Source organism: Bison bison, unplaced genomic scaffold, assembly GCF_000754665.1.
Source record: "Bison bison bison isolate TAMUID 2011002044 unplaced genomic scaffold, Bison_UMD1.0 scf7180017864469, whole genome shotgun sequence".
In the NCBI taxonomy this organism is placed as follows: Eukaryota; Metazoa; Chordata; class Mammalia; order Artiodactyla; family Bovidae; genus Bison; species Bison bison.
This window is the reverse complement of record NW_011495030.1, coordinates 7,443,203-7,465,643: the sequence shown is the minus strand read 5'-3', so window position 1 is coordinate 7,465,643 and position 22,441 is coordinate 7,443,203. Positions and strand designations below refer to the sequence as shown.

At 37.1% G+C, this 22,441-nt stretch overlaps 1 protein-coding gene across 3 annotated transcripts in view; it reads left to right on the top strand.

The window, feature by feature from the left end:
- The window catches only part of GLIS3 (GLIS family zinc finger 3), a 507,521-nt gene that overhangs the window by 374,784 nt on the left and 110,296 nt on the right, over window positions 1-22,441 (top strand). For all 3 annotated transcript variants that reach the window (XM_010860704.1, XM_010860705.1, XM_010860703.1), the window contains 2 exons: window positions 9,293-9,454; window positions 13,464-13,574. In XM_010860704.1, the coding sequence (XP_010859006.1) occupies window positions 9,293-9,454; window positions 13,464-13,574 (273 nt within the window). The remainder of the gene's footprint in view (window positions 1-9,292; window positions 9,455-13,463; window positions 13,575-22,441) is intronic.

The following is a 22,441-nucleotide window of genomic DNA, read 5'->3' as shown; positions in this document are numbered from 1 at the left end:
CAATAAATAAGTTAAGACATCACAACCACAACAAAATACAACCATATATTGTTATTAGTATTGTTTCCCCACATGATTAGATATTAAAATAATTATATGTTTTGCAGTAATTCTATAGAACATTAAAATCCAAAAAAATCCTTAAATTCATTTTATAGCTTTTGCAGTGTTGACCATTTGATGTCATCATGAATGGTGACTGGCTCTACCTAATTAAAAGGCCTTAATGAGCTTTCTACAGAAGAAAGTCTAGGAAATATATATATATATATATATATATGTATATATATATATTTTTTCTTTTACAAAGAATTCATTCTCTCCATTTCCTTTAGCACTTATTTAGCAAATAATCTGTGATCACTTGAGTATATGCCAAGTGTATGCCAATAAAAAGATTAGTAAGACTCAGGACCTTGTCTTCATAAAGCTCACAGCCTAGTAGGGGAGACAAACAACCCAATTAGTGCACCCCCATGCATTAGCCGGGCAGTGGATAAGTCTTGATGTGTGTGTGGTGGGGGGTGGGGGGAGGGGGAGGTAGTGATCCATTGCGCCTTGGTGACACCAGGCATAAAGGAAGGTATCACAGAGGAGGTGACACCAAGCTAAAGGGTCAGTAGGATGTCACTAGGCACGGGAAGTAGCACAAACAGAGGCAAAGTGGAACAATGATGCTTAATTAGGGAGCTGCAGCTGGACTGGCCTGGCGTCCGGTGGAAAGGTGGGAGGACAGACCGGAGGAGACAGGCCTGACCATGTCTGTGCTAAGCCCTCCTTTGACCCATAGCCTCTTTTTCTCTCCTCTCTTTTTTTGTTTTTCTGCTTCTCGTTTCCTTATTTCTCTTTTACTTCATCTATCCCTGTCTGAAATTTGAGAGACCCTTTAGAGAAACTAGAGTTTTAGAGAACATTTCTGACACTTTTTAAAAATCAAAAAAAATAATCCCTAAAATCCAAAAGATGATTTCTCCAACATTTGTTTCCTCACCTTTAGTCTATAGAAAATAGTTTGGGGGTGTTGGAGCAGGCTGGGTCAGATTCAAAATTTGTTCTGAGTGTATGTCTATCTCTTGGAATGTAATATGAATGCAGGAAAGGCAGGATGGAGCCTGGTGATGCTTTTGTATCATCTGCACAGCCTATAAAGTGCTGAGTGAACAAGAAACTCAATATTCCCGGGTCTATTGGTATATAGACTGATGCTCAAAATTTTTTGCAAAACTGTTTTCTTTAATATAGAGCATCAAAATATATGAAAGTTGCTTTTATATGTAGACTTTATATATACTTCATAGAAGTATTATGCTTTTGCAGATTCATGTGTATGGAATTAAGTATGCCTAGATGGTGGTCAGAAACAGAGATACATGGAAAATGAAATAATTTGATTTCTTTTAGGTATATTTACACAGGGCCAGTTACATGGCCTTAAATATATTTGCTCTTCTGGCATATAAGCAAAGTGCATTTATTGAGGTCTGACTGTGAACCTCTGAAGGACACATGCTCTAGTGGATATGTATTTGCAGATTGCATGAAATCAACGCTAATAAACAAGAATGAAATTCAGGCAACTTACTTATTCTTATGTTTAAACAACCCCCAAATAGCCAGTTTTTTATTATTTACCCACTCATGGAATAATTATTTGCTTAAAATTATAGTTTTCTGGCATTGTATTGACACAGCATGAATAATATATGATATTCCTTACATTTGTTGAATAACTGGAGGCAGCAATATGGTATATTTAAATATCAGTGTTGCACTATGGAGTCTTCTTTTGCCAGTGGTGAATGTAATGCCCATGATAAGGTTCCATTTGTCCCTAACTCCTTTCAATTTTTATAAACCAGACACGTGATAATTTCCATAAAAATTTAATATGGTTCAAATGTTGGCACAGAAGTAACATATTTCTCTCTACATTGTCATGTGGCTTCTCAAAAACATTTTTTCCATTTTCAATTTTTATGTTACACCCTCATTTATTTTGCCACCTCATTTAGAGTGCCCTTTTAAAAGTCAGCTGCTGCCCATGACCCAAAATGTTAAAAAAAAAAAAAAAAAAGAATTTTCTTAAACCAATAAGAAGCACATTCATACTGCCCATTTTGGTAACCTTTGTTTTATACAGATTTCTTAATCAAAACCAAAAAGCACAACAAGCCAGGAAGTTGTATTTATGAGCTAGTTAATAGATTCATTTTGTACACTAGAATAACAAGGAAAAACATAGTAACTGGGATCTCTTTTTTACAGTTTAGGAAAACATTACAGAAAGGGTTTTATATTAATTCTACAAAATTTTAGTAGTTCCAGAAAATCTCGATAAATGAGTACAGTAGGCCACTTCAGAATTCCAGATAAGTGACATGCACTGAAGTAGTTGACTCATTGAGGCCGAAGTGTCAGAGTGTCTTCCCCATTCTGGCTGCCTCTCCCAAAAGACCAGGAAACTTTGAAGCAAGGCTGTCCTAGGAAATGCAAGTGCAATCTGTTTAGATATTTGGAATCTTTGTAAAATGACTTTGGGGTACACTGATTTCCCTGAGGTTAAGAGGAATCTCAAATTAACCAGGGTAACCCTACCTCAATTTTAAATAATTTCCCAATGAGGCCACTGTTCCTCTTGGTAGACCCTTCAAAATATTATAAAATCAGATGTTACTTTTAACAACCAAAAGGAAACATACAAACTCCTTTTCTGTGAGCATATTGCTTCCATTGTAGACAATAAGGTGATTAGATTAAAAACATGAGCAAAATCACTCATATTTTCAAGTGAGAACCTGCAGAGACATCTCCTTCCTCTTTACAGAATTAGTAGTCTGAATGAAGCTTGGAGAGGGAAGAACTCCATATTACTCAATATAGTAAATTCATGAACTACATACTTTTTTAAAGCCTTAAAACATGTGAATTATTTTCTTCTCCCTTTATGTAACACTTTATACAAACTGATGTGGTAAATATTAAGATTTGCTGGAGCATCCAGTTCTAATAAGATGCACTGGGAGCAGAAACCACGGGATGGCATGAGGCAAGCCATATGCCCAGTGCGAATAACACTGAAGGAGAAACAATGTCAGATCACTCCAGTGTGCTTCTGCAGTCTTTCTGTTTTGATTTCATATGCTTTCCCCCCCTCCCCCACCCTGACTTTTCTTCTGCTTTTCTGCCCCTAGACAACACTTTCTGTTCTCTTGTCAACCTAAGTTTAACAAATAGATTTCACTCTTCCGCACTTCTGTGGACGAAGCGACAATAGTTTGGTTCATCAAAAGCAAGTTTTTATTCTTACTCTAGTTCTTTGTCTCTTTTTTCTTTGAATCCCATTAAACCGTACATTTTCAACCTGAAAGTAGTTTAATAACCCCTAGAACCTTACTTTTCAAATTGGCATCTTTGGACATTCAATATTTAAAAATATGATGTAGGAGGTGGTTAGAAATGCAGACTCTCAGGCCCTACTCTGTATCTACTGAATCAAATCTGTATTTTAATATTGACAACATGCCCAGTGACTCATGAGCACGTAAAGATGGCCAGCACTGTCCTGGAAGAAAGCTGGTGAATCTCAGTTAAACACTAGAGTCAGATTTCTCACCTCTTCTCATGCGTATGAGGTGGCTCTGGGCCCTCAGCTGTGCCTTTGTCCCCCTCTTTCAGAGTCACAGAAGAAGCCATCTTTTACTTATACCTTTTGCAGATATGTCCATGATTCAAGTAGACTTGAACTCTTGGGCTTATTGTGGAAGTCACCTTGACTATATCCACAGCATGATAAATATTTGCTGACCTTTCCACCAATGGCTTTCATCTCTGTTGTCTATGGGCTGTACATGGAAGATGTAAATAGCATATAATTCATCAGTAAGTCCCCAACTCTGCACAGCATATCACAGCTCAGCCATCACTAATAGGAATAATTGGTCTTGACTGATGAAATTGTAAAAGCTTATACCTACAAGGGTCGTAAACACTGAGCCTTAATTGAAATCAAATGTATATTTTTAAAAAGCATGTCCAGCATAATAGACTCCTTTCTGTTTTGGTTTTGTTGACACTAGTGATGGTAGAGAAACCTGATCAGGAAAGGTTTGCTATTATTACTGCTTTGAATATGAACTTGTGCTTCTCAACACTATAAATTGCTGATTAGGGGAAGGAGTAATATTCTACTTGATTACTGGTTACACATATGGAATAAATCCTATTTTAATGGTGTCTAATGAGTCTTTCATTTTCAAAACCTTACACAAAAGCCTCTAATAGAAAGGGAAAGTAATATTTCAAAGGTCATCTTAATGCCACTTAATGTCAACAATCTGTAATCAAGCCAATCTATATAGATGGTGATTACAGTCCAGTTGTGATCCTTTAAATATGAAATAATCTCCTAAATTAACAAAGTGGTGCAAGCTAAGTTTCTCTGGATTTGAGGCAACTTATACTTCTTAATTAAGGCTTGTTCCTTGAAAACAGCCTCAGAGTTAGAGATTTTTCTCAGCGTAAGGCTTCACGCAGTGCCGTATTTTCAAACCCGTGAGATTTAAAGTTCTGCCACTTCATGCATTGTTCTTGTATGTGTCTGTAGTCACTGAAATGTGCAATTGGAAAATAATGGCTCCCCTTCACTGCTTTTTCTCAACAGCAGAATGTAATAGGCACTAGAAACATGGGATGTTTTGTTGGTCAAGAGGTCACTGAGGGAATTTTTAGGCATGCCTATTTCAGAACTAGAATCTGCTTGGCAACAGATTAAATAGTTAAGAGCTTAAAGAATCTCTAGTATGAGACTGGCATTCTGGAATATTGTCTCATTTGCAGTGCATATGGAGATAACCCTGCTTTATCCTGGGATGGAGTTGTTTCTTTTTAGTCCAGTGCTGCTACAAGCCCATATGACTCTTACCCCAATTAGAAATGAGTGAATTCTGTAAGACATTTTGCTTCTGTCAGGAGATTGTCTTGAGATCAGCAATAGTGATTACAATGTGAATTTCATTCCAAACTCACAGACACACCGTAGCATCAGAATCTCCTAGAGGGCTCCTTAACACTCAGATGGCTGGGCCTGTACCCCTCAGGTTTCTATTCTGTAAGTCTGGAGTTGGGCTAGAGAATTTGTGTTTCTGACAGGTTCCCAAGGGTGTGACAATGCTTCTGATCTCAAATGTATCTTTGAGAATCATTGCTCATGCCTCATCAGTATATGACCTGCCCAGCCACATGTAATGATTTTGATTCCAGATTCCCTTGAATAAAATGTGAGTCTTAATCCTTTTGTTTCTCTCACTGTCTATCACATAGTGCCATGCTCCTAGGGCTTACTCGGTGTTTGTCGGGGAGGAAAATAAGAATGCTATTTAGATAAAATTACCCATGTGTCCCAGACCCTTTTCCCACCACCACTCCCTCAAACATTACCATTCTGCATTTGTCTTTCTCTTTGTTCTTTTCCTCCTTCTGCTACTCCCTTGGATTCTGAGAGTTTGTTTGTTGTTTTTCTCTAATCTGTATGTGGCCTGCGTTTGAAGCACAGGCAATCTCAGGCCTGATGATCCATCTATGTGTCACTGGGCCTTAGATTCCTGGCTCCACAGCCAGTCCAGGAAGGAGATATCCAGTGACTAAGATATTGGTCAGTTTTTGTGAAGGAGTTGGTCCATGGCAATGACACAAGCAATCAGGTGACAATTTGGACCTTAGATCTCAGGATAGACTTTGCACTTCAGGAATCTTGATGAGAAAGGATGTAGCCAAATTCAAGGAAATTCTCTTGGGGTTCCTGCTTTCCTTTACATTTAGATGTTTCTTTACAAGGTGAGACTCATTAAAGATTTTGAAAACCTGAAAAAATGTAAGTAGAAAACAGGCAACTGTTTACTCAGATACCCAAAACATTCAGTGTAGGTGTATTTTGTAACAATCTTGTATAGTTCTACCAAAATATTATATTTTTAATGTATTTGCATTTAATTGAACTTACAATCTTAGGGTAGAATTGCCTGAGGGAGAAGAAATACTTGTTTGAATTACAGGTTTATTTCCATCATGAATGATAATGAATCCACAAAATTGTTTGCTTTCAAGCTTCATCCAGATACTCTTAGAGAAATGAATGGGTCCTATTTTTTCTTCTTGTAGAATTGTTAGTGTAGCAAGTTCAATCAGATGTTATTCTTTGCATACTCTTGTGATGGGTTGGGTGTTAGGTTCCTCATGGAGCCATTTATCAGTTCTTCAGCACTTCATTTGATTGGTTTGGGTGGGTTTCATGGTTTCTTCCGGAGAAGGCAATGGCAACCCACTCCAGTACTCTTGCCTGGAAAATCCCATGGACGGAGGGGCCTGGTAGGCTGCAGTCCATGGGGTCGCTAGCAGTCGGACACAACTGAGCGACTTCACTTTCACTTTTCACTTCCATGCATTGGAGAACGAAATGGCAACCCACTCCAGTGTTCTTGCCTGGAGAATCCCAGGGACAGGAAGCCTGGTGGGTTGCCGTCTATGGGGTCGCACAGAGTCGGACACGACTGAAGCGACTTAGCAGCAGCAGCAGCAGCATGGTTTCTTCTCAGTGAATTTCTTCAATAAGAGCGAGTGGGTAATGGTTTTATGAGCCCCCAGTACATGGGGTTGCCTTGCTCTAGCCTTTATTCATTCAACTCAGTAGGATCAAATCCCTTCAGTCCTTAATCTTTTCTCCTGAAAGTTGTATAATGCCCGTACACATACTACAAAGACTTTTGTCTTCTGGACTTCACTGTTACAGAGGAAATATTTGAGATCAGCTGGATTTGCATGCTTTTACTGATAATCTTTTTGATGTTATTTTCAATCTGGGTGCTCATATTTTCCTCCACCTTTGCTATTTTAAAAAAATGGTCATGATTTTATGAGATATAGTTCATTTTTCACTGATTTGCTTGGAATGCAGCAAGCTCTTTGGTTTGATCATTGCTTCTGTTAACAATAATACTAACAATTTTCTGACTTTGAACATTTACGTGGACATTTAACTAAAGAGACCTTGGGAATGCTAGTCTACATTTAGTTTACATCTGATGAAGTAGGCAGTTGGAATTAGTTCTGGGGCATCTTTGGGATCCCATCTAATCACTCTGTGGTAGATCCAGGGGTCTTATTTTTCTGGTGCTCACAGAAATCTCATTAAGCTATTATAAAATGATTCTCCACTCCAATCTTGGTGCTGAGACAATGCAGGCTTTTCTCTGATCAAGATCTCGGGTGACTAGATCACTAGATCACTAGATCTAGTGACTTCTATCACTAGAAGATAGTGGATGTTGGGGCCTACTCGGATCTGGGTATGCACCCCTATAAAATGATGCCCACCCTGCAAAACAGCCTTGCTAGGAACTGGGCTACAGGCTTGATGTGTCCAAAACCATAAGCTCATTTTAGACCTAAGTGTGGTCTGTCAGGTGATTCCAAGACAAACTGAGTTACAGCAGAAGTGTTCACTGAATTGTCATTCAGAGTGAACCTTAAAAACAGAGGTTTGGTTGGCAGGGGCCTCTTAGCCATGAATTGGGGGTTACTTTTGAGCCCCCTGATTCTCAAACATGAGAACCACTTGAAAACCTGCAGAAATAAACACTTAACTCCTCTCTCCCTCTAGCGATATAACATGATACGCCTTTCATTCTTTTGAAAAGTAGTTGGCTTTGTCAGCAATCATCTTCTGTTCAGGCTAAATTTACTTTTATGTGAAATAGAAATCAGGAGAACACTAGAATTATTTTAAGCAAAATATCAAAATTGAAATAAACCAACATATGTCTGTGAAACATGTATAACTCTCAATCAAAAATAAGTGCAACTTTCATAAATTTCTTAAAATATTCTAGCATGCAAAATCTAGACAACTTATTTAAATAGATGGTGTTGTGACATGTTTAGTTATTCTTCCTCCTTTGTTCATCCTCTACGTAAAGGTAAAAATGGAAATAACCAAAACCTGACCCAACTCTGGGTCACCCCTTCATGAGCAATGTACTAATCTGTTGTATTGATAAAAAGTAAGAGAACTGAGGAATTTTATAACATTTCTTGCAGTAAGTTTAAGTTATACCTGCTAATTTTTAATGTAAACTGTTTTCAATTTAACATTCTTTACTTCTGTTCCCCTTACCACCCCTACATTCCTCTCTAAGATGTAATGCTTCTTAATTGCATTAAACATATTATGTTTTGTTCTTGTAGTTTTTAAATTACAGTTTTCCCTTGCACTGGGAACTCTAATGGCATCAAAATTGCTGAAGGGACATATATATTCCAGGGCTGAGCACCAAAGAGAGAATTAAAGGATAAACACCCATCTCACATTTACGCTTCGTATGTAGGCATTCTCTAACATGTTTTCTGTTAGACTGTCACTTCAAGGATTGAAATCACTTTGACTCTCTTATAGTAGCTGATATTTTGCACACAGAAGACAGTAAGTAAATGTTACCATCAATAAATGTTACTGACAAACCAATGAAACATTTCTTAAGATCTTCAACTTTTCATTTACAATTCTTCAAGAACCAGATAACAAAGTTTCTTTAAAAATAGAGATAAATAAAACTATAACTTTAGTTGGAATATGATTTTGTACTAGATGGATTGTCTTCTTGTTCCTTTTTAAAAGCATGTTAAAAACTTTATCTCATTAGGCTTGGCGTCACCCTATATATTAAAAAGGTCACTCTTGGAAGTTGAAAACCACTTAAGATAGAATTAAGAAAGCTTATTATCATAATGATTCAGCAGACACATGTCCTTTTCATCTCTAACTCTTGGGTCTTCAATTTACTTCTTTTTCTCAAACATCACTCTGATTCTTTTGTTGTTATTAGTTTATTAGTTGTGAAAAGTTTCTTCCTTCCTGATTCCTTCAATTTAGACCAATTTGGAAATGAAAGTGTGTTAATTTTTAAACAAATCTTTAAGACATGCTTTACTGTATTTTTATTAACCAAGCCAGATGGCTCACAGCAAATTTTCTCTGACATAAGTAATCACAAAAATCAGTTTGGGACACAAATCTGGTATGGAAAGTGGCAAGTATATTCAGTAGAAAAATGCAGTTCACACAAACATATGGATATTTTTACAAGTAATACTGTTACTATTTGGATTTCTTTCTTTCTTTCTTTCTTTTTTTTTTTGTTATAGGCTAAGAACAAACTAAGGACATTTATTTTTCCTGTCCCCCACAACCCCAAACATTCAAGGTCCTTCTCAGCAACCAAAAATTATTTTCTTTTTGCAGTTTGAAGGTTGCAAGAAGGCCTTTTCGAGGCTCGAAAATCTCAAGATTCATTTGCGGAGCCACACAGGCGAGAAGCCGTATTTGTGCCAGCATCCGGGCTGTCAGAAGGCCTTCAGTAACTCCAGTGACCGCGCCAAGCACCAGAGGACACATCTGGACACTGTAAGAATGGCAGGAGCCTTCCAACTTCCAGCCTCGAGTCCCGGTGTGAGGAAGTGCCCGTGTGATAGTGGGGTGGTGGAGGTGTTTGCTTTATGACCTGCAGGTTATAGGGACAAGGCCAAGGGCAGCGGTGAAACCTGCTAGAGAGCCAGAAGGGGCCCTGTTTGGTTCTCTCTTTTCCTTTTTCTATAGTAACAGGTTATCCTAAATATTACAGCTGCTGGGACAAAAGAGTTCGTATATAAAGCAGAGGCACTTTAAGGGCTGTTATATATAGCAGATTTTAGTACAGAGAATGACTGCTAGAGGTTGGACCTTAAAATAAATATTCAGATATCAAGATATACTAAGATAGATAAGATACTCTATTGCTAGAAACAGGAAGCACTTTTTTTTTTTTCCTATTTTAGTTCTTTTTTTCTTGACATAAGAACGTTGAGACTGGCCTGCTTTTTGAAAGTGAATCTGGCCTTTTGCTTTAGAAACCACCTGGTATTTTCACCTTCAAGTGATCTAAAAAGAATCAGCAAATCTTTCCCAAGGGTCCTGTTTCATCACTCTTCCTCTGTGTTAACAGCCACATATCTACTGGCATACAACCTATGAGAACAATTTATTTTCATTATTATGCTTTAATTCTCTTAGTGCTGAAACATTGTGTTCACTTGCTAATACCCTTTCCATGACTCTGTCTTTTGTTTTCTCAATTATGTTGATCGTCCTCCTTTGCATTTCTCAGGTTTTGATGCCATTTTTTTTTACATGAGGCTAGGTGGACTGTATGTAATTTTAGTTCACTTAACAAAGCCATCAGGGTGAATGTATTATACACATCACAGATCTCTTATCCCACATTCTTGCAAGTAATGTATTCATGACAGTACTTTTTCAGTGTTAACATTCTGATGTCTATTATTAAACTACTTCAGAATTTGAATTTTGAAAAGATACTGTTATTTCTACACACCTTCTCATACATATTTAAGATTCTTCTGATGTTATAGCTGACATATTTATTAAATTTTATATTAGTCGCTATTAGTCATATTGATAGCAGTCATTTTATCTATATGTCATATAACCTTTCTAAACAGAATTATATCCTAATATACATAATGTGATGGTTTGCCTAGTAAACATCTGAAATATAATTAGAGTAAAGTGGCTATAAGATGGACCCTTTCTGTTCTAGCTGAATTGAATTCAATGAATTTAGGACCAACAGAATGGAATATTAAATGAATAAATTTGGTGAATAGCAGTATTTTTTAAAAGTAGAAATAGGAAAGAGAATGAATTATGTTTAAATACCCTATTTTGTATGTCTAAAATGGTCTTGGTAGAATCTTATAAATTTTACAATTTGTCATTAAACTTTATCATGGAAGAATGAACATTCATGAGACAAGATTGTCTTGAGAAATTGCTTCTACTCTAGCTAGTTATCTGGAGTTTGAAAGAACTCTTGTGAGGCTAAGTGTTATGGTTCTACAATACCCTTCTTTGCTTGAAGCTAATTTTAGCTAGTCAAACCAAGAGCATTTTCTAAAGTCATTTTGAATTTAAAAAATCCCTTTGGAAAACTTTTGAGAAAAACTACCTAAGATAATAATTTCATGATTCAGTTCAATGCAGTAGCTTTTAAAACTTAACTGTTTTTTTTTTTTTAAGTATTTCTCCATTAAATCTTTTAAAACCATAATTTTTTTCTTTGAAATCCAAACTACCTTCTTGTTGCTTGAAGAATTTATTATTAAAATTTAGGTCCACATTCCCTTTTATTAAGTACTCCTTATGCTAATAACTCCTTATGTTAATACTATCAGAATTTTAGATAAAGTATCTTTCTTCAATTAAATGGATTCTTTACTTCTAGGGAAATGATTTGCCCATAAAGATGACGGAGTCCATAATTCTAACCCTGGAAAGTGTTATTAAATCATTTCTCTATTAGCATCTTAATGTCTAAACAGGGGGAATAATTTTATAGTATAAATGGAAAATAATGAAGAATATAGTTTGATGAAGTGTAACATGCCATTTAAAGCTTAGATAATCTGAGTTAAAATGACCAGTATACTTGTACCACTTAGACCAATCCCTGGCATTGCTGTTTTGGCATACTGATCCCAGGTGGCTGATAACAGGGGAGAGAGTAAAAGCTAGCTGGGAGGAATGATCAGTATTCAAGCCTTTTTCAAGAGTATCTCAAAATCAAATCCAAAATGACATTAACTATTTCTTATCTCTCCAACCCAAGTAATGGTGACTATTGTAATAATAATGGCATCAATTTATATAATGCATTAATATTCCCCCCGGTTTTTATATACAGCATCTCTAATGCAAAACATGAACTTATGTGGTCATAACATGACTTCCAGTAAAGATGTTGGCTTATTTCCCCTCCAGGCAGGAAAGGGAAGACTAGGGGGAAAAAACTGTGTGAACCCAGGAAAGATTCCCAGGTTAAAGAAAACCTTTGTTTACCCAATGGAAACGTCTTGGCAGATGACTTCAGCCCATAATTGGCTCATCATTTGGCAGAAACTGTGACTTATTGAGAGGCTGGTTCATCCATTGTTCATTGTTAGATCCCTGATAGTGATACAATGTCTAGCACATTATGGAAGCGAAAGAGCTGCTGAGTGATTCATTCATTCAATCAGCCAGCTAGTCAATAAACAAACACATCAGATACTCAATCTTAGAATTCAAATTAGGATTGTCAAACTAAATTATATATTCATGACTTTGTCTTGTTCTTGGAATAAAAATTAGCAACAATAGCAATAAGAAAGTGAAACACATATATGGTTTTTAGAAAGCAGATAATATAATTCACACAAATGTTGGCCTACAAAATGACAAGCAAGTGCATGAAAACAGGAACAAAATATAAATAGTAAGGAAAACAACCTGAGTTTTGGGGGAAGTGGGGTTGGTCGATAGAATAGCATGTTTCTAAAGTGAGAACTCTATTGTAGAGACAGTTTCAGTTCTCTTCCTCACATTTCACCTCATGTAGGCACAAATTTAATATCTCACCAGATGAGATACTAAGTAGATGAGTGACAGTTAATACATCTTATTAATGCAGTTAATCTTCTAGGGTTTTTTTTTTCACTTCTTAAGAAAGTTTTTATTTATTCTACAGTGTAAAAGTCACATTCCCAAACGTTTGGTTTGAATTTAGTTGTTACAGTAAGAATAGTTGCTAAAATTTGAATCAATGTGCAATGCTCTCATTCAGTCATTCCTAATTATCATGTACCAATCACCAGGGTCATAAAAATAAAAAAGATTCTAGACTCTGTCTTGGGCTCCACACCTTACATCTCTTAGGCTCATGGGAGAATTGGAGTAGCCAGAACTTGTTGGCTTTCTCATCGTGCTCAGCCAAGAACTTATTCACCTAATCTAGGCTTAACAGCAGGACTCCTCTGCAACTAATAATATTAATGTTTCTTTGGCTGATTTTTCATGTGTCTGTTGTTTGAAACCTGCTGTCTTCTACTTACTTTCCACTAATTTTCCCTTTTAATTCTCTCCCTCTCTCTTTCTGAATCAGGTTTCTTCTGAAACATTACCAGTCTTTTCTGGACTTTTCTACAGCTTCTTTATACCTGAACTCTTAAAGAATATGTGTTTCCTAATTTCTGACAGTACCAGAGATTGTTTTCAGGGGAACATAATTGTAAGTATGACTGGAGATACTAATAATTTTCATATTGAAAAATGCCACAGGAGGTTTCGTGGCAAGAGGGCATTCTGTAGCAGTCTCTTAAAAATCTTCAAAGATAAGCCATCTCTTTGTTTCTTGAAAGTTTATTCTCTTTGCCTTGATGCAAACTTACTGGGCTTTCTAATTAAAATGCATGAGTATCACATAGCAATTCACATCAATCAGTTGGCAACAGTTCATGCTCTGAAGTCAATAGTCTTTGAGTAAATCTTCCTCAGTTACCTTTATGATTTAACCACAGCTCTTTCTTTCTTTCTTATTTAGAAACCTTATGCTTGTCAAATTCCGGGATGCACCAAACGCTACACAGACCCAAGTTCCTTAAGAAAGCATGTGAAGGCACATTCTTCCAAAGATCAGCAAGCAAGGAAAAAGGTAATTTTAAATGAAAATTTACCCAGCCAGGAAAAGCACATTTAAATTCCTCTTGCAGTACTGGGAGCTTCTGTGGGACATTGGTAATCCTAATGCTTCTCAAAGTGTAACATATTTTTGACTCTGAGTAGAGAAGTCTTTCATGAAGTAGTAGCAAGGCTGTGATTTTCATAGCTGATGTAATCAGATATGAATTTCTGGGGAGGATTTATATAATAGAAGTTGATGAAATTGGTGAAAGTCACCAAAACTGGAAAGTAACAAAATCAAGTTCAAATAGTAAAGAAAATTGAATTGGGAAAGCAACACAACAAATACTCTTTCTGGTGATAAGTGCTTAATAAATATCAATACAAAACATAAAATATCAATTGGCTAAAATTATTAGCTCTGACGAAGATGGTAGGATGAGTATGTATAGAGCATTGTTCCCTTTAAGCTTAGAAAAAACACGTTTCTTAATAGGTACTATATATGAATGTCTGAGAAAGAAATTGAACCTAACATCACTTTTGACATCATTGAGGGCTTAGTGCACCTCTCAGAGTTCTTAAAAGCTGTAGTATCTCTCAGATTTGGAAGAAATGTTAAAGATCAGCCTGCCAACCCACCTGACTTATCCTCCTGACTTCATAAGATCTCGAGCAAGTGGTTGACAATACTGTTCTTTAACATCTTGAGGAACGAAGAGCTTACTACCTTTCAGGCATTTTCTAATACCAGAGCTTTGTAAATTTTGGGACTAAAAAGTATGTTCTGATTATGGCAGAAAATATGTTGACCTGACCTTGGTTTTTCACTTGTGTTTAGATGGGTACCTAATTCATTTAAGAGTCCTTCATAACAAATTTAAGGGAAGTTTAAGACTAAACTTATTTCAAGTGACTGAACACTGTTGTTCAGTTGCTAAGTCGTGTCCTACTCTTTGCGATCCCATTAAGCACACCGGGCTTCCCTGTCCTTCACTGTCTCCTGGAGTTTGCTCAGACTCATGTCCATTGAGTCAGTGATGCCTATGATCTCCTATGGTTTTATTAAACTCTATGGCATGGTTTTCAGGTCACCGTGGCTTCAAGCTAACCAGAATCTTTCCTTCTTTTATGATTTATAGGGATTTAGTTCTTTTATTTTGGGATATGCTCTGTAATCTTTTTGTTACTTAAGCTTTTTCTTCCTTGGAAGGTGGTGGCACAATGCCAGTTGAGGGCTCATATACGGAAATAATTTGACCTCTCCACTGTGAGTTAGAAAAATGTCCAGTTAGAAAAATTTGATAAAAGTTCTTTTTAAAAAATAGGTATTCTTAATAGCATACAAGCCCACTCTTATAAGTCAGTTATTAAAATTATTTAGTTTTCCTCTATAAATATAGTTGAAAGTAAAAGTGAAAGTGTTAGTCACTCAGTCATGTCTGACTCTTTGTGACCCCATGGACTGTAGCCCGCCAGGCTCTCTGTCCATGGAATTCTCCAGGCAAGGTATTGGAGTACATAGCAATTCCCTTCTCCAGGGCATCTTCCAGACCCAGGGATCTAACCATTGTCTTCTGCATTGCAGGCAGATTCTTTACTGTCTGAACCACTAGAAAAGCCCACATAAGTATAGTTAAATCTCTTTAATTGGAATCCCAGTCAACTGATAATAGATGATCATTATGAACATATCATAATAGATGATCATTCAACATGGATTGGAATATGTTCCTGTATTTTAAAACAGCAAAGGAACTAAGTGAATTAATAATAAGAATAAAGTTGTAAGAAGGATGTTTAATATTCTTAAAATAACACACCATTGTTATAATGACATACTGTTAATTGTTTAGGAGGACCGCTGTCTAATGGTTTTTGTCATTATCCATGTGTATCTTGTAAACTTGAAATAATAAGTGTGTTTCTTAAACAAAAAACCCTCTTGCATGAGGTTTTACTGTATTAGCAAATTTGTTATAAGATTCAAGAGCACCTTCATAGAGAATAACAATTGTTGTGGACATGACAGAATGTAAGTCTCACATGTAGACAAATAAGCAGTAATATGATATTCAACCCAAGAGAGTAACCCAGGTTGACAGTAGGTATGAAAACATAATGTGATATTTTTAGGAGTTATTAATAGCTTATATTGCTCAAACACAGATTATTTCAGCTTCTTTATAAGGGAAAAGTAGTTTTGATTCTGTGAAAGATGTTTGAAGCACTAATTTAAAGAAGATAATAGATCTTAAGACTATAAATTAGTAAACAGTTTTTAAGAACCTTTAATAGACAATTTGGATAAAAGGATATACTTTCAAGGGGCAGAATTACAATCTAATGTCAAATATTACAATATTCTCTTAATTTTGTCTTATGTGAAATGGGGTATTATCACTCCAGTGATTCAGCTTTTGTTGTTCACTCTTTCCTGCAAGTGACTAAACTGGATTTGGCCGACATTATTTGCTTAATCCTTAGTGACGAGTTTACTGTGTTTACTTTCCAAATTTTAACCTGGCCTTTTAATCTGAAGATTTTAAAAATCCTGCGTGGATCTTTGATGGACTAATTCATGGAAATTAAAATGATGAAAGTGGCTCTATCCAATAAAAAGAAGCAATGTCACTCCCAGGAAAAGCAGTGCTAATAAACCTGAAATCAGTCAATCACATTTTCAAACCCTGCGCTGGTGTATTGGTGTGTAGTATTTACATGGTAGAATGTTACTAGACCTCAGAGAGATTCTAATTACTAACTCACATCAGGGCTTGGTATTTGGAATATTTCCTGGCAGCAATGATTTAAAAAAGTAAGAAACAATAACCCTTTTAAAGCAGAATTAAGATTATTTACGACTTTAATTAAAAATTGAAAATTGGCATTATTTCAAAAAGCCTTTACAAAAATGTGAATTCATCAAAAATAACCATAAAAATTCCAGGGTGATAAAGGCACAGTGGAGTAATGGTCCCAGCCCTAGGGAATTGTTTTGTTGAAAAGAATAAAACTCTTTTCTGTCACACCCTGTTAGTCATGGACTCCTTTAATATACCCTGCCTGCCTGCCTGCCTCTAATCCTCTTTTCAACCTCCCCCTGGACACTAAATGACATTATTTTGGTCTTAACATGGCTGGCTTTATGAAGCCTTTCTCTGAAATCATGGCCAGTGACAAGCCATCCTCACCCGTAAGACAAATGTTTATTAGGAGGGGTAGAGATCTGGTAAGTGATGCCCTGGTCATGGGCATGGGGCCCTTTCCCACACCTGTTGGATCCTACTGAAAACCAAGAACCTGAAAACTCAGCAAAATATTCAAGCTGTGAAAACAAAGGAAAAAGAAAAAAAAAACCTCTTCTGCAAAAGAATTGAGATGATGTGGCTCATTGCATGCAGAGTAACTTTTCTCTTTGTCTGATGTGTGCACACCCACACATCCCATCAGCTAATGTACAGACTTCTTCCGTAGAATGTGCTTTGCAGATCTTGAGTCCATTAAATAGAGGGCTACACAGATAAATGAGTAGCAAAATACTCAAGTCACCAGCTATGGTCTCCAGTGAGAATAGAATTCAGTCTACAGAGCAGAAGGCAGAATCTGTCCTTCAATTTTGTCTGATCATGAGTGGGGAAATAAGAAAAAACTAAGACCATAAGCCACTTGAAATTTTCCTCAAGGCTGTGAGCTTTGTTAGAAATTTTCAGTTTCACCTTGCAAGTGCCATAAGCAAGGAGGTTTCCTTCAACTCTGGCCTGCTATCCAAATGGACTTTTAAAAAGTGAATGGAAAGAATACTGGGCCAAAAGTTAGAGATGACGTGAATCCTTTGTCCATTTCACACTTCCACAAAGATTCCAGACTTTGGGTGTGATTTATTAAATGCTTGTTAAAACATTCACCTTTGACTCACTGTAGTTAACTTTCGCTTTTGTGACCTCAACACGGGCTGTTTTGAAGCAAGCAAGTGTAGCATTTGAAGTGTAGTGGACGCAACATGTATATGTATTTTCTACTTAGAGAACAGCCCTATGTAGCTTTCTGGCTGAAATAGAATTGCTTATTTAATGCTGTAGAACTGGTGATACTCTGGAATCTACTCAGAGCCACTAGCACCCCATATATACTCAAAAGTATGAACAATTTCATTAAATACAACATAGGCTCATCTTGTTTTGTGCAGTGGTTGAAATCTTCAAAAAGCTATGTGGAAAAAATACATTTTCCCCTAAATGAAAGCATGTGTAAAAGAGTTAGTGGGACTTACTTTTTCTATCAGTTATTTTGTGTCATCATCTACATGGCGTATGGAATATACAGATGAAGGACACAGTCAGAGGTCCTCCCAGACTTTGATAGTCTTTTTCCCTTCATCCTTCCCCCTCCTTCCTTCCATTTTTTTCCTGCTCAGGAATAAATTAAGAATCTCTCTAACTCTCAATGGAATGTCAGTCACAGACACATATTATAGACATAACATTTCAAGATGAACTGGTAGCTTCTCTTCTTCCACTCACATTTAGGAAATCATATTGGAATTTGAGTAAAACTGATGTTATTACAGCAATGACATTAAAATGGCACTAGTGTCTTGCCTGGAGAATCCCATGGGCGGAGGAGCCTGGTAGGCTGCAGTCCATGGGGTCGCTAAGAGTCGGACACCACTGAGCGACTTCACTTTCACTTTTCACTTTCATGCATTGGAGAAGGAAATGGCAACCCACTCCAGTGTTCTTGCCTGGAGAATCCCAGGGACAGAGGAGCCTGGAGGGCTGCCGTCTATGGGGTCGCACAGAGTCGGACACGACTGAAGTGACTTAGCAGCAGCAGTAGCAGCAGCAGCAGCAGTGTGTGTGTATGTGTGTGTGTGTGTGTGTTTGAGTCACTTATTAACTTTTCTACTTAACAGTTGTTACTGACAGATTACTTACATTACACCTCACAATGATGGTGAGACATATTACCTGCCTGAATGTCCTGATATCTCAGTTGAGGGTAACAGATTTCAAGAAACGCACTAGGTATGCTTTTGTAAAATAAACAATTTCGGTTCAAAATAGTGATGCTAACTAATAATTAAATGTAAATTAAAAAAAAGTCAAGTTAACCCCCAGTTGATAATACTGATTTCGAGTTGAAACCAGTTGCCTGGAGGCTTCTTTTTAAAGCAGATCCAATATGAAACCAGCTGTGCTTTTCAGAACATTTTAATGCTACATGGTGATTGGAGCCAATGAAAAGGAATTGAGAATTCACATTTGGTGATGGAAAGTGAAAGGGTAGAGATGGTTGTCCATGAGAGTAAATAGATAATTAGAAAAATGTTCTGTTCCTTTCTGGAGAGATCAGAGAAACTGTCTTCGGCTTTGTGAATACAGAAAAATAGATACTCGCATCTCTTAGCCTGGTCCAATGTCTTTTTTTAGCCCTTAAAGCAGTGTTTCCCAAAGTGTTTTCTCTAGAACACAATCTACAGAATCTTATCAGGTAATTCTTTTAGGAAGTTTTTTTGTTATCATATAAACTTGGGAAATGCTGAGTTGAATAATATTCAATGGTTTCCCTCTTGTAAGAGTTCTCAGAGCTTTAGATACACCAGTATTCCAGAGGGAAAATAACATTAATTTGATTGATTTAATTCAGTATTACTTGGTCAACAAAACAATCTTCTTTTTCCTCTAGAACATCTTATCCAATTACTCTTCTGTAAATTATTTGAGAAATATGTTCTCAAGTAATTTATTCCATTCAACAAATATTTATTAAGCACCTACTGTGTGTGAGGCATTGGATTAGACCCATGAATGCAAGTGTGCATAAAACAGACATATTCTTTGTCCTCATAGAGCCAAACTATCTTGATGAAATCCAGCAATAATAAAAAAGATGAACAAAAAATAGCATAAATGTAGGCAAGGAAGCAGTGAGGAAGTTGACATGGAGGTAAAAGAGCGGGAGCTGTTGAGGTGAGATGGTCAGAAACACATTCAAATGACCACTTTAGAAATGAGAACACTGTATTGCCTGCAAAAAAATTTAAAGCTCTGCTTAAGTTGAAATATTGTACCTTTCTGTGTGAGCTTCTTTTAAGAGATTCTACTGCTGAGAGCATAGCAGTAGATGTCAGAATCATCTTACTTTGTTGTAGTTAAACTTTTTGGCAGCCTTTCCTCAGTCGGCATTAGAGGAACTGGATCCTAGACAGTGAAAAGCATTACTTGTATCTCCCACCTGAAGAAATGACTCAGATAGGCAACATTTCGGTCCATAGGGTTGCAAAGAGTTGGACATGACTGAAGCAACTGGGCATGCACGCACATGCACGAGCAGTCAGCATAAGTAGCAAGTGAGACCCTGCATCAGCTCTGGGATTTAAAAACAAGTGAGAACTAAACTTGCCCTCTTGAAGATTACATTCCAGTGAGAGATACATGGAGACATGTGCTCTGTGCAATAGGAGAAATGCTGTGATTAAAGTCACACAGAGCATGTTTCTGGAACAGTGTATCTGGGAGTTCCTTTGTGACTGATAGACACTCTTAAGGAGTGAAGTTTTAGTCTCTCTTATTTGAAAGAAATGGAGAGATCTATAGAGTTCTACATTGTTCTTGATTTTATCACAATTCTTTGTCATGTGTGGCACGGTAGTTTTAGTTCTATTCCCCTTGAAAATTCTTAATTAGAACAAAAAAATTAGGAGTGTGTGGCAGAGCTCTGGCCAACTGTGTAAAGAATGAAGGCCTTATGACAGGTGCTTTAGTGAGCAGTTCAGGCTGTACAGTGCCTAGCACAGCCACCTTATAGAGATGGTTCCTAGATAATTGCTTTTTTTGATTGATTGACAGAAACCTTCCAAGCTTCTCCTTTTCTTTCTCTTATTAGATTCTGATCAAAATGATTTTGTAAGAAAAGCATTTATTTCAGACTTTCTGCTGCCTAAACATAATGTCTTACAATATCATGACACAGCTCATCAGGCCCTCCTTGGTTTTGTCTTTGTCTCTACTTCTGAAGAACTGGCCCCTCATGCAATTACAGCTTCCTCTGCTAGTTCTCTCTTCTCTTTCCTTTTCAGATTCAGTTGAATTTTGTCTTTGCTAACCATGAGTAATATTCTTCTATTTGTTTGTATCTTGAGCTCTAAAGATTTATTTTCAGGTGACTTTACACAGGGGCTTGGATAAGCCTAATGTGAAAACTTTTCATGTGGATACTGGGAAGGTGGCTGGGTCTCAAGAGTAGTTTCTGGATTGGATGTCAGAAGGTATGGGCTTCTTTTATGCAGTACAATGAATTGCTCCTTGATTTTGCTTAAGTTACAGTCCCCCAGTTTTTCCATTTCCCCATCTTCATAGCTATCTTGAACAGCAAACATAGGGCTTCAAAGGTGAAAGGGTAACCATCTTGGTAGAAAGTGTTGTTAGACATACCTGCAATCCAGGGTGGTCTATTGTGAACAACAACAGAACAATAATGTCCTTGGAAATCTTTTTCTTTGTAAGAACTGAATACTCTTGTAGATGAAGACCTCTTGCAGTGAGGACTAATAGCTAGTTTCTGTAGGTCATATGGATGCTTGGATGGTGGTGCAAAAATGATCCAGAAGAAGGAAAGGAAGTTGAGACCAAAACCAGAAGGAATTAAAATCAAACTTGAATCTGCAATACTTGGTTCTATTCAGAGATTAACTTGGGGTCCATGGACCATAGGGGAATATGTAGATGAGTGGGTTCTAGAAAGTCCATGAAATCTCAGAAATTATGTAAAATGTATTTTTATAAGGAGAAACCCCATAGATTTCACTGACTCTCCAAAATTAGGACTTCTTGATGATAAAAGAGAGAGAACCCCACCATACACACACACGAAGGAACACAAGCAAACACTCTGGGAGGTGTGTTATAAGTCTATTACCTTAGTTGCAGTTATGATATCATGGGTGTTTGCATATATCCAACTCATCAAGTTGTACATATTACGTATGTGCAGTTCCTTGTATATCAATTATACCTCAATAAAGCTGTTATTAAAAAAAAAAAGACTCTCTGAGCCAAAAGAAATGTAAGATACCTAGAGACTGTTTCCCCTGGCTTTAATGATAATAAACCCCCACAACTTTGCCCACCTAAGAAGAATCTATGCTTCTTATGTTCTGGAGGATTGACTCCTACTTACCCAACATTTACTGTGTGTCTGATATTTTGATAAGTGCTTGTGAATACAAAAATGGTAAGATAAGCTCCTTTCCCTTTAGGCAATAAGAGATGTTAAAGCTGGATTTTGACAGCTGGTGGGCTGATTGTATAGCTGGTGAATTCAAGTATGGGGAGTAGGGTGCAATAAATTAATGGAGAAGTCTAAAGCAATTGCACCAGGTAGGATGGTATGCAGTTTTATAAGATTATAGAGACCTGGACGAGGATACTGGCAGTTGAGAGAAAAATGAGTGGACAGGAAGTGGTGATGGATTGGATGCCAGAGATGAAGGGTAGAGTCAAGATGGTACCAGAGCTTCTACTTCTAGGACCGGAAGAGCAGGCCACAGGTGCAATGTCTTCTTTCCCAGGGAAACCTCAGTTCTGCTTTTAAGGCCTTTTCACCTGCTTGGAATAAAAATTGATTAGAAATGTTAATCACATCTAAAAAAATACCTAGATTAGTGTTTTATTGAATAACTGGGGAGGGAAAGGCTAGCCAAGATCAGATCAGATCAGTCGTTCAGTCATGTCCGACTCTTTGCGACCCCATGAATCGCAGCACGCCAGGCCTCCCTGTCCATCACCAACTCCCGGAGTTCACTCAGACTCACGTCCATCGAGTCAGTGATGCCATCCAGCCATCTCATCCTCTGGCGTCCCCTTCTCCTCCTGCCCTCAATCCCTCCCAGCATCC